Genomic DNA, 22,072 nt, shown 5'->3' on the forward strand with positions numbered 1-22,072 from the left:
CTCAGGAGGCTGAGGCTAAAAGATGGAGTGTTCTAGGCCAGTGTAGGATACATAGCTCTACCTTGTCTCTAAAACAAAAGTATGTTTTTTAAAATTTTTAATGGAAATGGACCTCAGGGCCTCATGCATGCCAGGCAAGTATTATACCCCTGAGCCACATCTGCAGCCCTAAGAAGTCACTCTTTGTTCTTAACATTTTGGCTCATCATGTACAACAATGGGGCTCTCTCATAATGTCTTCATACATAAATATCATTTCATCCTGCCCTCCCTATTGCCTTCCCTGATTGTTCTTTTATGTATCTGGAAATGACTTTCAGCCCACGGTAGTAGCAGGGCTTCTCTTTCTGGTGGCTGCCCCAGCACCACATCCTTTGCCTGCACCTCAGCCCAGGATAAGCCTGTTTCCAGCGGGCCCTGAGCAGGCTGCTAGAATCCTGGGTTCCCAGAGTTCTGTCAGCACTGCTGGCAGAAGCTCACGCTGTCAAGACTGCTGAACAGTGCTTCGTGTAGATCCTTGGCTTTCCTTCTGGAAAAGCAAGGCTGTCTTTGTGACCAACTCCAAGAAAAGTCCTTGGCTCTGGGTCTCTTGAACATCCTTGGTACAATGATACATGTCTTCATGGTCATTGGAGAAGTTTAGGACACAGAGGGGACTTCAGGAATCCAGGGCCAAGTTTTCTGTGTACTTTGTACTTCTACTGGTTTGTTCCATGTCATTTGCCTCTATCAGTCAGAGCCATGAGAATGACTATGCACTGAGCCCTATGGTTCCTCATAACCTGACTCATTTTATTTGCATTGGTCTTAGGACCTCCATATAATGTCTTTCCCCTTTGATGTTCCAGTTATACTGAAAAGTAGCTCTCTGGGCAGAGTTTTCCTTTAAATGTTAGCTTCTTTGTCCCACCCCTTACCTTTCAGGAGCTTTAGGAAGGACCTGGCATACAACCAAATCTACCAATGGTTGTGCCGACTATGAAAGAACAGTGAAAGTGCCCAGCAGGGAGGCAGAGGAGGTGTTAAATGGTCACCAGTAAATCTTCCAAGTGGGTGTATTTTTATTTGTTTTGCAACTAGTGGTATAAATATTTTCACACCTATTTTAACTGGCAGTCATAATTTTTATAATCTTGGAACATGTGTTTCTATGATGTCTTTAGTTAGGCATTTCCTGCTATCCCAATCCTGCCTGAGAACCTGAAACCCCAGGGTTGCATTCTAGACACCACACTTCCATCTTTGTATGTGGTTTCTGGCTCATCAAACTGTTCTGATAGCTGCTTTCCCCCTCAGAATATGGACGTTCAGTTACATTATAATGCTTGAAGATATGTCACACAATTTTTAAATTTTCTTTAAAAGTATTATGGTCATTTCATTTTTTTCTTCATCAGTATATATCTGTTGTACAAAATGGTGGGTTGTTTCACTGACATTGTCACATGTTCATGTCATGTTCTTTCCTCATCGTCCCTGCATTATCCACCCCCTTCCCTCCCCTTCTGCTGGTCTCCTTTGTCTTCCCAAATAGTTCCCTTGCTTTTATTACACTTGTGTATGTCTGCTGTGTGCACGTGTGTGTTCAGTTTTCTTCCAAATGTCCTAATTTTATTCTTTATTGCTTAAAAATCCATTGTGTATATGTATCACATTTCTTTATCTGTTGGTGGACATCTAGACTGATTCTATAACTGGGGGATTGTGAAGAGTATTGTAGTAAACACAGTACATATCTGTGTGGTGTGCTGACTTAGAGACCCAGGGGAACTTTAGCTGGTTCATGGGGTAGTGCTTGCCTTTTGAAGGAACCTCCATATTAGTGTATACATTGTCTGGATTGTATATACATTGTCTGGATTAGTGTATACATTTTTTTGCATTCCCACCACAGTGTATAAGAGTTTATTAGTTTGTAGATTGGTGAGAGCATCCTTTCTTTGTAATGTTTAAATCATATTGTCTTTGTCCGTAGAGAGGAGGAAAGTAGCCTGTGTGACTGGCATTCCACACCAGGCAGTATGCCTTGTGGCATAGCTAACTTGAACCTGCTCTCAAAACTCTGGCCATCTCTCTGCACATTTAGTGTCTTCTGCTTGCAGAGACACCCACCGACCCTGATATTTGGTGCAGACTTCCTCTGGTACTCACATAAACAGAACAGCAGTGCCCAACTAATTTCTCTCCTAATGAGAGGAGGCAAACAATGGCAGCCATTTTCAAAACTGTTCAGAGTCAAGTTTAGAGTTGTGAATTACACTCGTGGCAGTCTCCTGACCACTACTAATGCTTCAGACTGTCTCTCCACTCACAGTGATTCTCCTCAGGGCTCCATAAACAAGTCTGTCTCCATCCACTTGTTCCACAGAAAGGGTATCTAAAGGGGGATTAATTTGTTTCTTTTTATTTTTAAATGTCTGGTGTAAAACCATTCCAAGCATCTCTGGTGCCATTTATGAGGCAGAACCATTCTGTCTGTTGATTTATCCTCTCTGCCATTTGCCCACTGCATTATGGGTACCAGCTAGCCAGTTGGCCTGGAGTGATTGTCATATTCTGTCATAATTGGGCCTCATTAGATTCTCATGGCAGGCCATCTTCCTGAGTCGGAAATGGAAATAGTCTCAGTGCAGCACTGGTTCCTAGAGCTATTGGATAAGTGACAGCAGCATGGACTATAGCCTCTTCTCCCCCATCAGCCAGAACTGCTGCTGTATCAGGGTATTGAAGTATATTGTCTTTTCATTAACTGGTACTGAAAAGTTGTGTTAGTGGAGTACCACCTGATCTTTTGATATTCATCATTGCATGTTTAAGTCAGGCTACACATATCTATCTCCACAAACAGCTATCATTTCTCTTTGGGGAAAATACTCAGAATCCTGTCTTTTGCTCTGTGTTGTTGGCAGTTCATCGTTGTGTGTAGTTCCCCTGTATGCAGTAACATGCTGGAATGCCATGCTTCTAAGTGACAGTGGTGCTTGCTGCAGTAGGCCACTCATGAGGGTCCTGGTGGCTTAAAGCAGCATGTGTCTGTGGTGTACCCGCCTGTCACAGCCCTTAGAGACACAGGGTCTGACTCACTTTGATCATCAGTCTTTGTGGCAAATTGGTTTTCCTCTACCTGCTTGCTGTCTTATAGTCCAAAGATATCTGCATTGGCTTTGTGTGGGTCTCCTTTGACCAGGAAGACAAACACAATAATTAGAAGACTTCTACCAACCCTATATCTGCCACCAGATAGGCTTGGACTATCCCACAGTTCACATCTGATCTGCACAAGCATTCCTGCCTGGACTTTCTGTTTGAGTCAGTCATCATGACACAGCACTACCCTGTGCAAAGCTAGGTTTCTGATGGCACAGAAAAAGATAGAGTGGATACTGGTGTGCAGTTGGCATGCAGGAAGGGAGAGTAGACACTGTTATACAGTTGGTCCAGCATCCTGATGCAGTCCCTATGCCTGCTGCTTGTTGCTATGCTTCCCAGCCTTGATGGGCTCTTATTCCTCTGGCAGCATAAGCCAAAATAAACTTTGTTCTATAAGTTGTTGTTTTATCACAGCAACAGAAAAGCAACTAACATAGAATAGAAGGAAAGAGGACACTTCATGGTTGGCTGTGCAGGCCTTTAGAAGAGTAGTACCCTTTGCATCACTGTCTCTATTGTGCCCTCTCTGTCTCTGTGTGTCTCTCTGTCTTTCAGTCTCTGTCTCTGTATATCTCTGTCTTTCTCTCTCTCTCCCACATATACACCAATCACACCCACAAGTAGTTTTTATACAGCCACCAAAATCCTTTCAGAACATACCTTCCTCTTTGCCAAACTGAGTTCAATGACAACCTCTATCTTTGAGAACATGAGAAGGGAACCGAGTGGGAAGTAAAGTCTAGATAATTCTGACCCACCTACATCCTGAGACCTGGTCACATGCTTAGATGAGGGTCCTTTTGTTCTGTTCAGGTGAAAGTTACACAGAGACAGGGAACAGGTCGCTTAATGTTCTTATGGTCGCTCTGTGTTCCTTTTTAAAAAATTTATTTTTTTTAATTTTATGTACATTGGTGTTTTGCCTGCACATATGTCTATGTGAGGGTGTGAGATCCTCTGGAACTGGAGTTACAGATAGTTGTGAGCTGCCATGTGGATGATGGGAATTGAACCCGGATCCTCTAGAAAAGTAGACAGTGCTCTTAACCACGGAACCATCTGTCCAGCCCCCTTAGCCTGGCGTTCTTAAGTGCAAGAGGCTTACAGGCTAGTTTCGGCTTAGAAACTGAGAGGCTTATAGCTCTAGGTCCTGAAAACTCCAGGCTTTCAAAACCAGAGGAACTAGAGGCTCATAGCTCCAAACTTCCAAACCCAGAAATTTGTATGTCTGGATTCTGGCATTGGAAAATTAGTGCTCTGGGCTCTGAGTGCCTGTCTATAGCTTGGAACCTGGCAGCTGGTTGCTCTTAACCCCTGGTGGTTCTGTGGAGCTTTTCTAGTGACTGGTGCTTTCAACTGTAACTCTCTCTGCTCTTCACAGCTTCTCACAGTCTGCAGTCCTGGCTGTCTGCTGTTTCTGCTCTCACTGGCTTCCTGGAAATCTTCAACTGCTTTTTAGTTGCGGAGTGAGTCAAGGGCTTATAGCCCTGGCAGTCCCAGGAGTCTGGAAGTCACTCTCAGCTGCCTTCTAGCTGCTATTGCTTGAGGCAGGATTTCATCTGTTCTAAGTGTTCCTAGCTTCATCCAACGCTACAATGATAAGATGGCAAGTGAGTAATAAATGACCATTTGGGAAGAACCTTTATTGGAGCCTAATGTTATAGCACTTGAGGGTAGGCGAAGACATAATATATAGAAATCATCAGAAAGGGTGGAAAATAGTTTCTTATTGCCAGAGAGAGGCGTGCCTACTTTTGGGCAGCTTCTGGTTTCACCAGTCACATATCTTTGCATGTGGATGACTTTTGATTCCACCAGTCATGATCCTCACACACATACCAAGCACAGATTTTGTATACACTCTAACCACAAGCCTCACATGAGAACAGCCAGACTCTTCCAGGAATCACACACTTGTGCTGAGTTCATAGTGGAGAGACTGTTCCTTCTCTCCTGGATCTCACTGATGGTGATGGCCAGAAGTATAATCACAGCTGCCCTGAAGCCCCTGGGAGCTAGTGCAGGCCATCAGCTGTGGCTGTAGTAGAAATCATGTGCATTAGTGACATTTCTCAGTGCTGGGACGAAACACTTCAGCTGAAAGAAGGAATGGCTCATCTTGGCTCGCAGTCCATTGTGAGAAGAGAGAAGAAGCATGGGGGCAGGAGTATGAGGCAGCTATTTACACTGTGTCCAAGTTAGTAAGTAGAGAGTGGTGAATGAGGTGCTTAGCCCAATTTCTCCTTTTTTCATTTTTATTCAGTCTGGGATCCAAGCCCAAGGAATGGCACTGCCCACATTCAGTGTTGGTCTTCCCTTCAGTTAAACTCTCCAACAGCACTCTTCTGTACTCATTTTCAGATCAGGTCAGGTTTACAGGAGTGTTAGTCATCACAAGTCTGCTGCTTATCAACTTGATACTCAGACGCATCACTTTTATGCATAACACTCTCCCCTGCTCCTCAAAGGTTCATGAATATCTCACAATTCAAAATTCATCTAGTTTATCATCTAGTGAGAGTTCCCAAAATCTTAATAGGTCCAGTATTGTTCAAAGTCTAAGTGTCTTTGGAGACTAAGGTGAGCCTTATGTGTGAGGCCCTGTAAGATAAAATGTTAAAAAAAAAGCCACATGCTTCCAGCATACAAGGGCACAGAGGAGATATTACTGTTCCAAAAGGCAGAAATGAGAGGACAGTAGAGAAAGAACAGACCAAAGGAAGACCAGCCGGACAGACCCACCAAATGCTGCAGCTCCGTATCTGCTGCCTGAGGCTTGGGATAGAATCACTTGGGCTCTAACAATTTTGGGCAGCCCCCACCCCTCCAGCTCTACAGCATGCAGTAGCATGCATATCCTCTCTCTCTTGAGCAAGTTTTAGCTTTTCTCTACAGCCTTGGCCTCTCCAGTATCCTAGGGTCTCCACTGAGACTTCAACTGTCTTGACAACTCCGTGAACACATTGCCTTGACCACTATGCTTTCTGGGACCTTGACACAAGTGTAATCCCATAGCGTGCATTTTGCACATACATCCTAAAAGCACACTGACCCTAAAAGCACATCTGGCTCCTTCCACCACAGCTGTCATGGCCTGTGTGCACTTTGGTGGCTGAACATGGGAAAAACTTCTTCAAGTGGTTTTCAAGCAGGGAGCCCTTCAGTAGCGTTTTCCATTCTGGATCTCTCCTTTCAAGTGCATTTTCACTTTTATTCATCAGAGCACTCAGTGGGAGAGATCTTGACCTCATAGCCCCTTTCCTATTTTCTCAGTGAAGAGTTATTTACTTTAATGATGCTAATCTGTTTAGCGATTGCAGGTACTTTCCACTATGTTCGTATCATAATTCTTTCCTATTCAAACCACATATTTTTTTAAAACCACATATTTTTTTAACATCATAAATAAATGCAATGAGCTGACCAACACAGCCTAAATGTTATGCTGTCTTGAAATTTGTTCCAACAAACAACTTAGTCCATTACCTTTGAATTTAGCCTCCTTCCAGTTTTCAGGACACTGGTATAAATATAGCCAGATTCTTTGCCAGAATATGACACAAATGGCCTGTTCCCTATAAAGTCCTATTTCACCTCTGAAACTTAATTAGCATAGTTTTTACTGTCCATATTTCTATCAGTATTCTGATCTCCCAAATGCCCACCTAAATGGCCCGGGACAGTGCTTCCCGCATTCTGCAGGTTCTGTAGCTTGCAGATGAAAACATGAACACTACCATTTCTGATGGCCTGGGAGCCATGTGGATGGGTCTTTCACAATGACAACTGCTTTCTACATCAGCCTTCCTTGGTAGTCACTTTCTCACCTCTGTGACAAACACCCAACAAAAGCAACTTTGGAAAGGAAGGAGTATGTTTGGCTTCCCGTGTGACAGTCTAGCCCATTGTGGTGATGGGCGTTTAAGGCCACTTATCACATTGTATCAACATCTGTATGCAGAGAGACATGAATGCTAGTGCTCAGTTTGCTTTCTCCTTTTTCCCTTTTTATTCTGACAAGAGCCCAGCCCATGGGATGCTGCTGCCCACATGAGAGTCTCTCCTCAGTTTAATCTCTCTGGAAACACAGATATGTCGGGGGGGGGGGGGGCTTCTTTGGTGATTACAAGTTAAGTTGAGTTGACAGTGAAGACTATATAGTTTACAGCTGAAGTGGAATTCCCAAAAATGGCCTCATCATTATTTCATGATGTCCAAAGCAACCAGGTTGCCATGATGATGATCTGGCCAGTTGTTGAAGAAGGAACTGCTCTTCTCTCAAGTCAGCAGACCCAAGGGAAGGTGTGACAGCTTTTAGTTACGTGGCTTAGCATATTAGCATGACAGTTGTGATAGCTATTCTTGGTTGTCAACTTGACTACATCTGGAGTTAACTAAAACCCCAAAATGGAGGGGTATACCTTTGCTTAATTTGAAGTGGGAAGAACCACTTCTAATCCAGATCTTTGAGGTGGGAAGACTTACTTTTAATCCAGAGCTTTTGAAGTGGGAAGATCCACCTCTAATCTAGGCCACACCTTCTGGTGGCAGCCTATATAAAGGACATGAAAGAAGGAAGTTCTTGCTCTTTGCCTAGTGGCTCTAGCCTCCTTAGCAAGTCCATTCCTTCACTGGCATTAGAGCTTATTTCTTTGGAATTCTGGCATATATTGGAGATCAGTTGAGACATCCATTCTTGTGGACTGAACAACTACTGGATTCTTGAACTTTCCATTCACAGCCAGCCATTGTCGGATTACCTGGACCACAACCTGTAAGTCATTCTAATAAATATCTCTCTCTCTCTCTCTCTCTCTCTCTCTCTCTCTCTCTCTCACACACACACACACACACACACACACACACACACACGAGGCTAAAAGGAGTCAGCTGCTTACATAGTCTCAGTTGTTGAATACTTCATCTTCATGATCAGTATCTCTGCCAATTTCTTCCTTTCCTCCTGGTAATAGAGTTAAACACAGTACACCAGGAGAAAGAAGGGAAGCTGAACCACTGATCCTTGACCCTTTGATAAGAAAGCACATGCATTCTCCAGAATTCCCCGAGCTGTTTTCTGCTTGTTGCTTTTTGTCCTTTGGCCACTTTCAGCTGAAGAAAGCACTACAAACCTGACACACTTTCCTAGCACGTGAATTGATGAAGTGAACTCAACGGTGTTGATCATCCATTTGTTCTGTCATGCATTCAGCATCTACTGCAGCCCAGGCTTTATTATAGGTACTCTCCCAAAATGCGCATGCACATACAGACACACACACACACTTCTTATTTTTGTTTCAAGTCTGAAAAGGTAGACACTAAAGTTCTTACCTTGTGATTAGAAATGGCTCCTGGAAGAATAAATGACCTAGTTGTGGGCTGTTTACCTCAGGAAGGGCAAAATCATAACACACACCCAAAGCACCCTCCCTGCAAGCCTGCCAGATTCCCATGGTGAGATGGTGCCACCTGAGCCCTCTGTGGCTCTTGAGACCACATGTACAGTCCCAGTGTGGGTCTTTTTCTACTTGCCCATCAGTTACGCATCAGTATTAAACATACTTTGGCAAAATGGTCTGCTAATGGTATTGCAACTGAAAAAAAAAAATGCAACTATAATTTGAGGTGATTTTTGTGTTTGCAGCCTAACGAAGTAGTGTTGATTTTATGAGCAGGGTTATCATTTCTAACATAGGGCCTCATTTAGTGAGTCGCTTAATAGGTGTTTACCCAGTGGTTGGTCCCCACTCTTAAGGCTCTTAGTAATTTGCATAACCTTTTCCAGTTTCAGGAGGCAAAACACTTTGCCAGGAGGCTTTGCCCTTTTATTATTGCTGGAAAATCCCAGCATCCTTGTTTCAGAATAAATGAAACAGTGATCATCCATATTCATGTCCACAGCTTATAGTTACACATTTGGGAACTAAAATATTCAGAGACATTTCATCTCTGCAACATGTTTTTTTTAATAATGTGCAGGGATTTGGTACATATGATTGTAAAAGTAGCAGATATGCAATTGGAAAAAAATTGAGAAGAATGAGAAAATCACTCCTAATTCTACACCATCCAGAGGCAATGAGACTAACATATGACATATTTCCTACCTACTCTTTATATATATATATATATATATATATATATATATTTCTCATAGCTGAATTCAACTCTGTTTACATCTTGTGAGCTGCAAAAGGTAGCACACACAAGCCTTCTTGTTGCTGCAGGCCCCTCTGTTTATGGCTGCAAGAAGCCTTTTCATGAGAGGACTTTACTTGACTATTTCTCTCATGATGAACACATGGGCATTCTTGGGGAGGTGGTTCCTGGTATGTAACTGCTCTAGTTTATATTTCTATTACTATGATAAACACCATGACCAAAAAGAACTTGGAGAAGAAAGGTTTATTTCATTTTCCACTTCCAAGTAACAGTCCATCTTCAAGGGAAGTCAAAGCAGGAACTCAAGGAAGAATGGAAGCAGAGACCATGGGGGAACACTGTGTACTGACTTATGTCCAGATTCCCATTCACCTGCTCTTCTTGTACCATTCACAATGGCCTGGAGCTTCCTTCATCAATTAGAAACCAAGAAAAACTTCCACAGATGTGCCTACAGGCCAATCTGATGAAGGCAGCTTCTTGAAGTTCCCTAAATTTTAAGAAAGAATAATACAGATCCAGTCATAAGTCAGCATGTCGTCTGCCTGCACTGGGCACTGTCAGCACCAGGGATGATAGTGCACACCATCATTTCATTCTTTGGGAGCTGAGGTAGGATTGTGAGCTACCAGCCACAACCGGGAAGGAGTAACATAAGGGGCCATTGAGATGGCTCAGTGGGCAAAGGTGCTTGCCGCCAACCCTAACTACCTGGACCCATGTGGTAGAAGAATTGATTCCTACAGGTTTTTTTCTGACCTCCACACAAACGGCTGTAGTACATGTGAAACACACTCACACAAACACACTCACACACAAAATAAAATACAGCTTTAGGAAAAGGGCCAGGTTAGCATTGTATCAGCAGGGGCACAACCGTAATTACTGCTGTTGTGACTTTGCGTGGTTAGACAGGGTGCTAGTGTTGATGTATACTAAAGGTGACCAGGTCCTCTAACCTTTCAGGTAGTATAGAGAGATCTACATAGAGATGGTGAAAGGCCATGTAAGCTTTTCTTCTAGCTGACTCCTCCCACTGGCCACCACCATGGTGACCTCAGAGCCCCTTGCTCCCCAGCTCTGGCTTCCTTATTCTTCTGGTGCTCTGGCCACCTGCAGCCCAACAGGGTTCTAGACTCCTACAGTCAGGTAAGGCTTGGCAGCTTAGACTAATCAATGTGTTGCAGCCAAGCCAGGGTACCTGTATTCCCAGCATTCAGAAAGTGGAGACAGAAGGATCATGTGAATGAAGCCAGCCTGGACTGCATATTGAGACCTTGTCTGCCCAGCAAAAAGGGGTCAGTGGGGGGAATAAAACAACAGCAATAAATAAACATTGTAGTCAGAGGTTATTGGAGAGCTCAAGCCTGATCAAGTCCATCCTTGCCTAAAACCCTCTAAAGTAGTGATTCTCAATGGTCTTAAAGCTTTAATACAGTTCCTCATGTTGTGGTGACCCCCAAGCATAAAATTATTATTGTTGCTACTTCGTATCTATAATTTTGCTACTGTTATAAATGTTAAAGCAAATATCTGATATGCAGGATATCTGATATGTGACCCCCAAAAAAGGATTGTTTGGCCCATAAAGGGGCTGTGACTCACAGGTTGAGAACCATTGTTCTAGAGGTAATTCATAGCTCTTAGAATCCAGAGGAAGTCCCTAAGTCGTCACCACAGGGCACCTCCTGCTATCACTCTTGCCCCCAGCCTTTGAGACTAATAGAGCCCAAGCAGCAGCATGTCCTCAGCACTTAATGTCCCCTCCACACACTGTTCTCACACATGTGGTTCCATCTTCCTTTTCCTTGTATGTTTTTTTCCTGTGCCTGGACTTCTGCTCCCCAGAAGTCCTCGCTCAAGCTCCACTTCTTTAGGGTGTATAAGTTTAGGGTTCCTCTGAAAACCCAGCTGTCCTACGTATAGGGTCTGTCCAGGTCTGGCTCATGTGGACCAAGTTAGAACACAGAAATGCTGGCATCAAGCTCAGTCAGATGACTCAGGGCATCTTGTTTCCTTGGTGGGAAGTCTGATTCACTTCTCCAGGTTTAAGTCATGACCTGTACTGGCATCCATACATTGCCCTTTTTTTCCCCCATTGGGGGCAGCTTGATCTAAATATAACTTCATTTCTTCACTGGGGGGGGGGATGGGCCCCTTTTAGTCTCTTGCAGAAGCATTTAATCAGCATACAAGCCATTTGTGAACAGAGAGTAGCTTCTCACAGCACATTGGTGACAACTTTTTGTCCTGTGTTTCCTTTTACAGTAACTCACATTTATACAAGGCTTGCAGTGGATGAGGCATTGTGCTTGACAAAGATGAACGTACTTCATTTCTGACCTGTCCTGTGAACAGGATGGGCTAGTTGAGCATATTATGCTGCTAAGTCACTTTATATCTGGGCACTATTTGAGGCAGCAAGTGTTTTTGTTTTTTTTTTTTTTTTTTAACTTTCTCCTAATGACTCTTCAGATAGTCCTCTCAACTTCTCTTGGCTGGGTTCACCTGCTTTTCTTGGCTTATAAGCCAGAGTTTCTCTAGAACGTTCATGGCCTCAGATGTCTGTAATGAATGCCTCACCAGTATGACAGGAGCCCACTATCACTGTGTGCCCCCACCCCTTTCAGTCTTGGTTTTCAGCAGGTGCAGATCTTGGTCCTTGGTTTCCAGAGTTTGGCCTTGTCTGATGTGATGAACAGTGTTAGGGCACCCTCAGACTCTACAGCAGCTACGCTGTATTTAAACACCGGTGAGAACAGAAAATTTTGTCTTGTAATTGTAGAAATTGCCTTTTGACCTGGGGGTATGTCTGTTGTAGAGCAGGTGTGTGCCATCTATGAGGCCTGCACCCTGAAACAAAGACAACTATGATTATTTCTGTTATTGATACAGTTGCTGTTTTGTAGAAGACAAAAAGAAGGACCATGGTTTACTTTTTTACTCTCCTGTCTTTGTCATATGCCTGCGGACTAATGGGTGAACATTGTCACCATTGTGAGAAGCAGTAGCTCCTGCCTGAGCACTGCTCCCAGTTGCCCCAGGGAGATCCTAGTGTGTTCCCATAGTCTAAATGGCATGCCTGTGTTGCTATTTCTGCATATGCTCAGTATAACTGTAAAACTTGTCAAATGAAGATACAGCTCCATCCTTCCTGCATCCTTCTGTCTCCCCAGAGTCATTAAATTCTGATTTGGGTTACATGAACACTCTGTGTTGATAACATCTTACCCATATGTTCATTATTTTACGCATTATTCATAGTCAAATTATGTATGTTGTAGTTTTATTTTTTCTATACTTTATTTGTTGATGTTTTTTTTTAAAAAATCAGTGTAGCCCTTTTATTTTTTTAAATGAACAAGTCCAACTTCAAAATCCTCTAGAGAGATTACCGTATCAATTTTCAGTCAGTACATTGAAAGTCTTAGGTTTTCTGTGCTTGTCAACATCTTGAGACAGTTTCTCTGAGAGCCCTCCATTTCCTGACTGGATACTCACTTAGCCTGCCAGCAGCCAACATCTTGGGAACTTTGTCTCTATTCCAGGGTGTTTCTTTATGTTTGTCTCTTGTTAGAACCCCATTTGCTTCCCTTTTAGATGGATCCCATCTTTTGTAGCTTCAGGAAAGGCACTTGTATTTATATTTATGTTTATGTTTATATGTCTTCCTTCCCTGCTCCCATTCAGTTGGTAGTTTTCTTTCCTTTTTTTTCACTTAACAGTTTTATTGATTCTCTAGGAGTTTTACATCATGCGCTGTGATCACAATCGCTTCCCAGTTTTTCCATGTCCTCCCCACACCTTGTGCCCCTCCCAAAAAAAAGAAGTAAAAGATTCAAAATAATTTTTTAAAAGGAAAAGAGAAAGTTCATTTTGTGTTATTTCTGTAGTCACTGGAGCATGGTCAAATTCTTAGTGGACTACCCCTTGAAGTAGAATTGAGTCTTCCCCATTCCACACCTACACCAGAAGCCATCAGTTGTGGAGAGCGACTCTTCAGCATCTCTGTCACACTTTCTAAGAGTTCTCTTTGGTGGCTTCCTGTCTAGGCTGTTACTTTTTTTTTTTGGGGGGGGGGGGGCTGGGGTATGGTGTGGCAGAGGTTGTCACAGTAGCCTTCCATGTCTCTCTCTCAGCTGTGCCTCTGCAGTCATGGATATCACAGCAAAAGTGGCCTCCTTGCTCTTCACAGTCGGCAGGACCACGACCAAGGGCCTGCATATGGTTTCTGGTGACAGCACAGACCACAAACATGGCACCCTGCTGCAGCAGGACCATGGACCTATACAAGACCCTAGGAAGCTGAGAGGACTAGGAACATGGCCTCAGGTGACAACACAGACTCCCCACATCAACACAGGCCCAGCAGCAGCACAGCCTACAGATATCAGCGTGGCTTTAGGCTGCAGCAGAGAATGTGGACACTCACATGGTCTCCGGTGCTAACATAGACCATGGACATTGACATAGACCCTGGCTACAGTAGGACCACAGACCTAGATATGTCACCCAAGCAGGACAGGCCCGAATATTGACATGGCTTCAGGAAGCAGCACAGACCACGAAAATCTGCATGGCCTTTTGTGGTAATTCAGGCCACAATTATCAACACAAACTGTGGTTACAGTAAGACCTTCAACCCAGATATGGCCCTAGGTGGCAGCAAGGACCAGGATATCATCATGGTCTCAGACTGGCAGCTCAGGCTACCCATACAGTTGATACCTTCCTTGTTTAGCTGAGTATTGAACAATAGATGACAGTCATTTGTTCTCTCTGAATTTTTGTTGTTTTCAGACAGGTCTCACTGTGTAACCCCAGCTGTCCAGGAACTCACTATGTTAAGCAGGCTGGCCTTGAGCTCACAGAGATCCTGCCTCTGCTCCCTGAGTGCTGGGACTGAAGGACACGCACCACCAGGCTTTGCTTCCTCACCCTTGCCCCTTTGGTATGGATTTTAAGTCATTCAATTCCATTTCCATTCTTGACCTTTTATTTGAAACTTCACATTACAACCAAAGTGCTTACGTAACTCTGTGTCACACTACACTTTGAGTCTCTGTGATCTGTCTAGGCTCATAGCCTTCTGTTCTAGGAAATCTTTCAAAGTTATTTTCTTAGCTTCTTCTGCTGACATTTTTATAAGATTTTGTTTTTATTTATGTATATGTATGTCTATCTACTTCTGTGACTGTGTGCCCACAAAGGCCAGAAGAGACATCAGAAGCCCTGCAGTTGGAGTTGCCATTTGGCTGGTGTACCTGGCCTACCTGTTGTGCTGGGATTTGAGCTCTGGTCCTCTTCAAGAGAAGTGTTTTTAGCCACCGGGATATTTTCCCAGTTCCTCTGTTACCATAATGTTAATTTCCAAATTCTCTTTTGGACTTTACACCTTTTGAAAGTAGCATTTTGTAATTGAATGGTATCTTTTCTTATCTCTCCAAGCATGTTAATATTTTCCCCCACTCTGTGGTAGTTCTTTTCCTTACAGTCTTGTTTGGGTCTGCTTTTTGTTTGTTTCTTTGTTTTATTTTTTATTTGACACTCCTTAGTGTCTGCCAGTCTTGGTTGCTTGCTCTAGTTTGGGAGCAGTGTTTAAAGCATGTAGAAAGGACATGAAAGGCTGACTACTGTGGCAGAAGCTGAATGTTCATGATCTTTACATGGGTGCTAAAGGCTCCTGTTCTGTAATACTAATGTCTTTAAGTTGCTCATTTGTACCCTAACTGTCCTTGAACTCACTAGTGCTCACAGGGTGACCTGCAGCTCTTCACCCTTTTACCCTAGACTTCTGAGTGCAGGGTTATAGGCATGTACCACCATGCCAGGCTGTTTGAGGCTGTCAGAATCTTGCAAAGTGATGGCCAGCTAGATGGGAGGCTGGACCCATTTGCTGAAGAAAACAAGTGGAGGGGGAATGATGTCTGGTTCAGGGTCATGCCTTTCCCTTAAGACACCCCTGTTTCCTCTTTACAAATGCTGTGAAGTGCCGCCATCCAGCTTTCCTTTGTCTCTCCCCAGAACCCCTCACAGGACACCCATGGCACAACCTCAGGCCAAGCTGATATATTTTTTTCTTCTTAGCTATTAAAAAAAAAAAAAAAAAAAACCAAACAAACAAAAACAAAATAAAACAAAAAAAAAAAAAAAACAACACTTTTTTTTTTCCTAAAATTCAAGTTTAATGTAAAGTGATTAACTTTTGAATGCAAAGCCTCAACTCCACCATGTAAATCCCAAGAAGGGGCAATTTGCCTCTTGCTTATGTCCTTCTCTGTTGATAAATCTTTATGTTAGTTGGTTTTGCCTGTTCTTGAACTTGGTGAAAATGGAATCATACAGAATGCACTGAGATTCCTTCCTGTTACAGCACATGGCAGCACACAGTTCTTTACTCCTGCCTGTGGCGTTCTGACTCCTGAGGGGTCTCCAGTACTGGTGGGCACAGATTGCTTCTACTTGAGGACCCTTACAAATAAATTTGCCTTAGACATGTTTGTATATGTCTCTTACTAGATCTGAGTAATTAACCATTTGTTTGGATGTTTCAAGAGACCAAGTGTAACATCTTGAACAAGCATGACAGATATAGAGAGTGGTTGTACTATGCGAGGGGTATTATGTTTTTTTCTCATCTGGTTATATAAACTCAGTCAGCTAAGCCTATCGCCATATATCCATCTGCTTTCTGCTTTGCAGAGTCTGTGGCTAAGTTCTCTGCTGCTTTATCACTGTCTTTGAATGTGGACTGTCTTTGTAACAGGGTGTATAGAAGGAATAGAGGGAAGGGTGTGTTTAGTCCAGTATCTTCATCTGGAGACCTGTGTGAGGAATCTACAATGGATTTTAGCATTCCTTGTTTCATGGACCATAACTACCCTGGCATTTCCTCTGAGTCACTTTTGCTTAATGGCTTTATGGAAGCAAGGTTCTAATGCTTCCAGCCTTTCACCGACGCTCCAGAGATCATCCTTGAGTTCTACATTGCCAATAAAATTTCAAGGTAATTCCAACTTTGCATCTTTATCAGATGTGGTGATTAATAGGCAGCATGATTCAAAAGCACAGTCTGATATTATTTTTCTTACATATTTCTCCCCACATTTTCAGAACTCCTAGTATACGGCCTTCTGTATTTTCAAGCTGACCTAGTTCAAGTGACAGATTTGAATATCTTTATAGCCTTGTAGTATGTCAATGTATTACCTTGTCATGTTCCAAACTTGTTTCCTAGGGGGCTCCCCTTCTCTCTGGAGCTGTCTCTACCATGCTGGTTTGAAGCATAGCTGGGCTATGAAGCATAGTTGAATACTCAGTACCTGGAATTAACAGTCAGGACAGGTTTCTACAAAGAAGCATAATTAAAGCTCCATGCCCTTGGCCTCCAGACTCTCCCTGGTGTTTCTTCCTGTGCAGAGATGCTGGAAGGCCCAGCAGGGATGACAAAGAAGTCATAGGCTCCTTTTCTGTTCACAGCCGTGGGGCTTTGCCAGCAGATAAACAAGACATAGGCATGCTCAGTATGAAGATGCTCTAGAGATGGCTGACTCTGGAACACCCAGACCCTCTCCCACAAGCTCCTATTTGTTCAGTTCCTTTTGCACTCAGCCTGTCTGTCCCTTCTGTGCTGCAGAAATGCCAACAAAGCCATGATTCTTTCTAGGGAATAAACTGGTCAGGCTGCAATACAACAGTTACAAATGGGATTCTATGAATGGCATTTGGCCTTGTGTTTCTGAGCAGCCTCTTAGATCCTTTACTTCACTTGGCCAAAGCCAAATCATGACTGACTTGTGTCAGACCTTCTTTGGGTTAGGAGAGGTAGAAATATCTCAAGAATACTATTAACCATGTCTTCCAGCCTCATAATATAACATAAGGGCACATTACTCTAAACCTAGCAGTTCAGTATATTTTCCTTTGGTTAAGTTGAAAAACAGTATTTCTAGGTATAAATAACTATATAAGTATCTTTACTCAACATATTGCTCTACCTAATATGTGAGTTTTCCTTATCCTATTGAGTTCCTGGATGCTGTTGCTATCTCAGAGAATACATAGTGGTTGGGTTTCAGGGCAGTTGTGACAAGGAGAAATGATACAAAATCTGGCAACAGTAACAGAAGTGTCAACTATTTTGCTAGAAGAGCAAACAGTGAGTGCTGTGTTGTTGCCTTCTATCATCAGAACACTCTCTGGATGATTAACCAGGTACCTTTTAATAGTATCTAAAATTCCACTATATTGGGCATGTTTTGCATGCTTGGTAAGCCAAGAGGTCAGTTTTGTGTGATAGAAAGACTAGGAAGGTCCCTCAGTCTACATACTCACTTGATAGGTGGTGTATGGACAGTACTTGCAATAGAGTGGGGGCATCCACCACCCTACCGCCCCACCCTGGCCTAACCCTTGAGTGTGTACCCTGAGTGTATCTGAGTGCTCTGAGTATATCATGGGGGAGAGGCCATCCTATCGATCTCAACACCCTTGAAGCTTTGAATACAACAGTCATCTGCATTTTGTTTATTCTTTAAAGGTAGACACAAATTATGTTATAGCTAGAGAAATTAGTACAGCACACAGATTCTAACAGGACATATGTGGGAGGAAGGGCTAGATAGATGTAATTGCCACCTCAAACAGTGGTCTGGGATCAGGGCAGAGTGTGATCCTGAGGAAGAAGTCAAATTCAGAGAAACTGGTGCAGAAAACAGCTGCTGAGCTCCCTGGGGAGAGCCTCGGTCGGAGGAGGGTAGGTGTCTGGAGTGCCGAAACATCTTGCCACTAAGTATATAGAATCCTGTCTGCTCTTCTCTTCACTGTGAGCAGAAGAGGTGCTATGTCAACCCCATCCTTCTTTCTGTCAGTTGCTTTAGAAGCTCTAGCAGGACCCAGGCAGGACAGTAGTTAACATGTCTTCAGGTCTTTGGGGAAGCATGCCCTGACTCGGTTCAGGGTGCAAGATGCTGCTGTGCAATGCTCAGTGTGTGGATCTGAGATGCTTGGGAGGAAAATATCTAGGATCTGTCGGTGATTAGACATGGGAAATAGAGAAGGAATTAGTGGTCAGGGCATACTCAGTGACCCCTCTGGGTGCCTAGATGGGTGGAGTGCCTTTCACAGAACGGCTGAGGGTGGTGGATGAGGCATGGGCAGATGCCATTGAGGGGAGATGAAGCCTGTCACAAACCCATCCCATGCTGTTTTGCTGGCTGGATTTTCCAGAGGTTTCTTCTCCCAGAGTCACAGGCTTAGGCCAGTGAAGCTCAGCTGTTGAGTCCACACCCTGCTGTCCTACCCCATGGAAACTGTACTTGTAACCTCTAATGGTTTGTTAACAAGGACTATAGACTACTTGTTCTCAATAGTGGAAATTTAATTTGTAAGGCTCAGCAGGCTCAGCTCCTTCCAAGTCCTCTCTTTTGGTTTGTCTTAAATTTCCAGAACCAGGTCTGCATAGATTGGGGCCCATTGCAATGGATTTATTTAATCTGATCATCTTCTTAACAATCCATCTTCAAATGCATCTCATGCTAAAGTTCTGGAGGTTAAGCCTCAACTGAAGAATTGAGGAGGGCACATTCCACCCAGTAACTAGGATGCCCTAGTTAGATCCTTGTGACCTCACACATTGCAGTAAGCCAGGAGGTGAATCACCCATGTCAGCCTAAGGCTTGACTGTTGTTCTTTTGGAGGAAGAACCTCCCCAAGATGGGGTGAAGCCACGTGTGTACAGGGCACATGTGCATACATGTGTGTACGACATCAGAACTGCGGTCGGCTGCATGGAGAAGCTGCTGACTCTGTGTTTTCATTGGGAAGGCTGAGCAGTGGGAAGGACCCTCAAATGGCCCGGTTGACATCCCAGCGTTGAAATTATGGTGAAGAAAGACTTTGTCTGTATTCTACTGTCTGCCTCTTAATTTCTGCACAAAGTGCGTTGCAAAGCAGACCAGATCCACACACATCTACCGAGCACCTTCACTGTGCAAAGAAAAGTGCTTCCTGCACAACACTACCTGGGTGTCTCAAGTCACACCCAGGAAGAAGCTCCTGAAGCTGGGGCAGCAAATAGACTGGGTATGTGGGACAGGACAGACGGCAACCCCAGCGATGCCACCTGGAAACTATTCCCTGGACAAACCACTGCTCATCTGCTCACCCTGCATTTGGCCCAGCTGGAGAGGTCACTGAGTCTGCCAGTAACTGCTTGGAGTCTGCTTACTTGAAGGCTTTATTGACTCCTCTGTTCTTTGCGCTGTGGCTTGTATTGAGTGGGGAACCCCTCCTCCTTCCTCCCCCTGAATCATGTTCATCTGCTCACTGAGGTCCTGTTATTTAATTGAAAGTGTTTCCAGCAATAGTTGAATATATTATGATCAGTTCTCTTGAGCACTCGTGCCTCCCGGGAGCAGGGATTATGAAGGTCTTATTTTCTGTGACTAAGCTACATCCTGTCTTGCATATTTGCCACAGAGAACATTAGTTTGCTTGTTCTTGTTAGTGAAACAGTAAATAGATTCATGACCTGCATGAAACCTGTTTGCAATATATTATTTCAACAACCTCCTAGAGAAGAGACAATATTTTGAAGATCTCAGAAATGGATGGCTTGTGTGTGTGTGTGTGTGTGTGTGTGTGTGTGTGTGTGTGTACACATGTGCTCACATATGCATGTATATATGGTTGTACAGGTGTGTACATTCATATAGAGGCGAGAGGACAAACTCAGGTGTTGTACATAGAAGCTATGCATGTTTTTTTCAGACAGTCTTCTCCAGTTGGCCCAGAGCTCTTCAAGTACAATAGGCTGGCCAGGGAGTCCCAGGGATCTTCCCTGCTCTGCCCCCCTGGTGTGGGGCTTACCAGCACAAGCCAGTGTGTTGGGCTTTCTTCAGGGGTTTCTTTCTTCTGGTGATCAGGCTAGCATCCTGGCACTCCAAGAAAAGCACTTTGCTGACTGTTTTATATTCCCAGACCATAGGAGCTTTGAAATGGCAATTTCCTAGTGGAATTTGTCCTGTCTGCAGGCTAGTGCCCAGAGGAGGGCTATCACAAGGGAAGAGAGGGCCAGGGACTGGCTGCTTACTTCTTGTTCTGTCTTCTATGAGAAAGCTATAGTCTTCAGGCGTTTTTAGAAGCTTCTTTATTCTTTTACACTCAGAGGGAAAACAATGTGTTATGATTGTGATGTTTTATGCTTGGTAGGTAAAAGCACTGCATTTGTGTGGTGTCTGCCTGTACCTCTAGCTGAGGTACACTGTGAGGAAAGCATAGTAATGATTTTCCCCTCAGAAAATCAGCCCTTATTGGAGGAGGAAAAAAAACTGGCTGCTCTATGGATACCTATGTTTTGGAAATAAGCCACCTGGTGCTTGGTAAAATCATAAATGGTGGTACTTTAGGTGACTAGGAAGCCCAGAGGTCACCTCCAGGCTTTTTCACACAGGACTTTACCATTGTTTCTGAATGATCATGGCAGCATTTCATGAACAGTTATTCTGACCATTCCCATGTTGATCCCTTTTCATGAACCATTACATAGACACTTAACTGGGACAAAAGGAGCAGGTGGGGAGTTTAGCCTAATCGGAATGTAACTGTCATTGTGCTATTATGAACAAAGTTTCACATAGAACCTGTAGATAATTGAAAACCTGAACACATTCATATCAAAAGAACAGAGGACAAGCATCCCCAACTGCACACAGGACCCCAGGACAGAGCCCTGCACACGCAAAAGCAGCTGAGAATCCACCTTTCCCCTGTTTGCAGGGATAAGGCCTTTCTCTGCAGATGAGAAAAGCTTGGTCTTGCTCTACTATCAGCCTCTCTGAGTACCATCCTTGATGTGGGAAAACAAGGCCAGGACTCACAAACCAGGAGTGCATTCTTTGGCGTCTGTTGCCATACAGAGTGTGTGTTCCCTCTTACAACAGCCCAGGCTTAGCTCTAGACAGGCAAATCCAGGGGAGGATACTTTCATGGGTGTGGGGGCTGGGATTCAGGTGAGATTTGCGTGGTCACACTGGCAGTTTTCCTCATTTAACAGCATGAGGCTCCACACACTCAGGTGGACTCCTTTCCTTGTTTCTAGTGCTGCAGCCCTGACCTTTACCTCTTGGCTAAGAAATATAAAGGCACCTCTCTGCCCATCCCTCTCTGCTGCTCCCTTAAGTACTTGTTTGCTTTGAGCGGATGTCTGGCTAACCTAACTCCCTCGTTCTTCCTGTCCCTGTGCTTGCTGTACCGCTGCCCAGCACTAAGGATCCTGAAGGTGCTGCAGGTGCAGTTGTTGGTTAGGTTTTACTTTGTGAAATCTGTGTCACCTTCAGCCTCTGTGTGGGAGTTGAACCCTACTGATCCAGAACTAGAAGCACGGTCGTCATGCTGTGGTGTCAGCCTTGACCAAAACCTAAGCCACAGTGACTCAGGTAAAACAAGTTTTCTCTCACTGCAGTTGTATTACCTCCAGTTGGTTGCCTGGCCTGTCCCACTGTACAATGGACCCAGCATTCATATTTTTGCTGTCCTGGCTGCTGGTTAGAGCTGAGGTTTCAAAATCACACAGCTGCTTCAGGATGGAGACACATTTGGGGAGTGGCAAAGTAGGAGTAGGGAGATGGATGAGTGATGACGTTTTGGAACACCAGACAAGAGGCTATGCAGACCTGAGGCAGTGTCAGGAGCTGGAGAGCTTCTCAGAGCCTTTGTCACCACACTTGAGCAAGCCTCCTCCCCACACCTGAGCAAG

General features: G+C 44.0%; 1 protein-coding gene across 2 annotated transcripts in view; it reads left to right on the plus strand.

Annotated features, from left to right (window-relative positions):
• Cpped1 (calcineurin like phosphoesterase domain containing 1) overlaps positions 1-22,072 on the plus strand; it is a 104,332-nt gene that overhangs the window by 39,527 nt on the left and 42,733 nt on the right. The window contains exon 1 of one of the 2 annotated variants that reach the window (XM_055597771.1): positions 4,739-4,760. The exons of the other annotated variant lie outside the window; for it this stretch is intronic. Coding sequence (XP_055453746.1) covers positions 4,754-4,760 — 7 coding nt within the window. The 5' untranslated portion in view covers positions 4,739-4,753. Of the gene's footprint in view, positions 1-4,738; positions 4,761-22,072 lie in introns of those variants that run through there. 2 annotated transcript variants of the gene reach the window in all.

Source organism: Psammomys obesus, unplaced genomic scaffold (genome assembly GCF_907164565.1).
Source record: "Psammomys obesus unplaced genomic scaffold, mPsaObe1.curated_primary_1811, whole genome shotgun sequence".
NCBI lineage: Eukaryota > Metazoa > Chordata > Mammalia > Rodentia > Muridae > Psammomys > Psammomys obesus.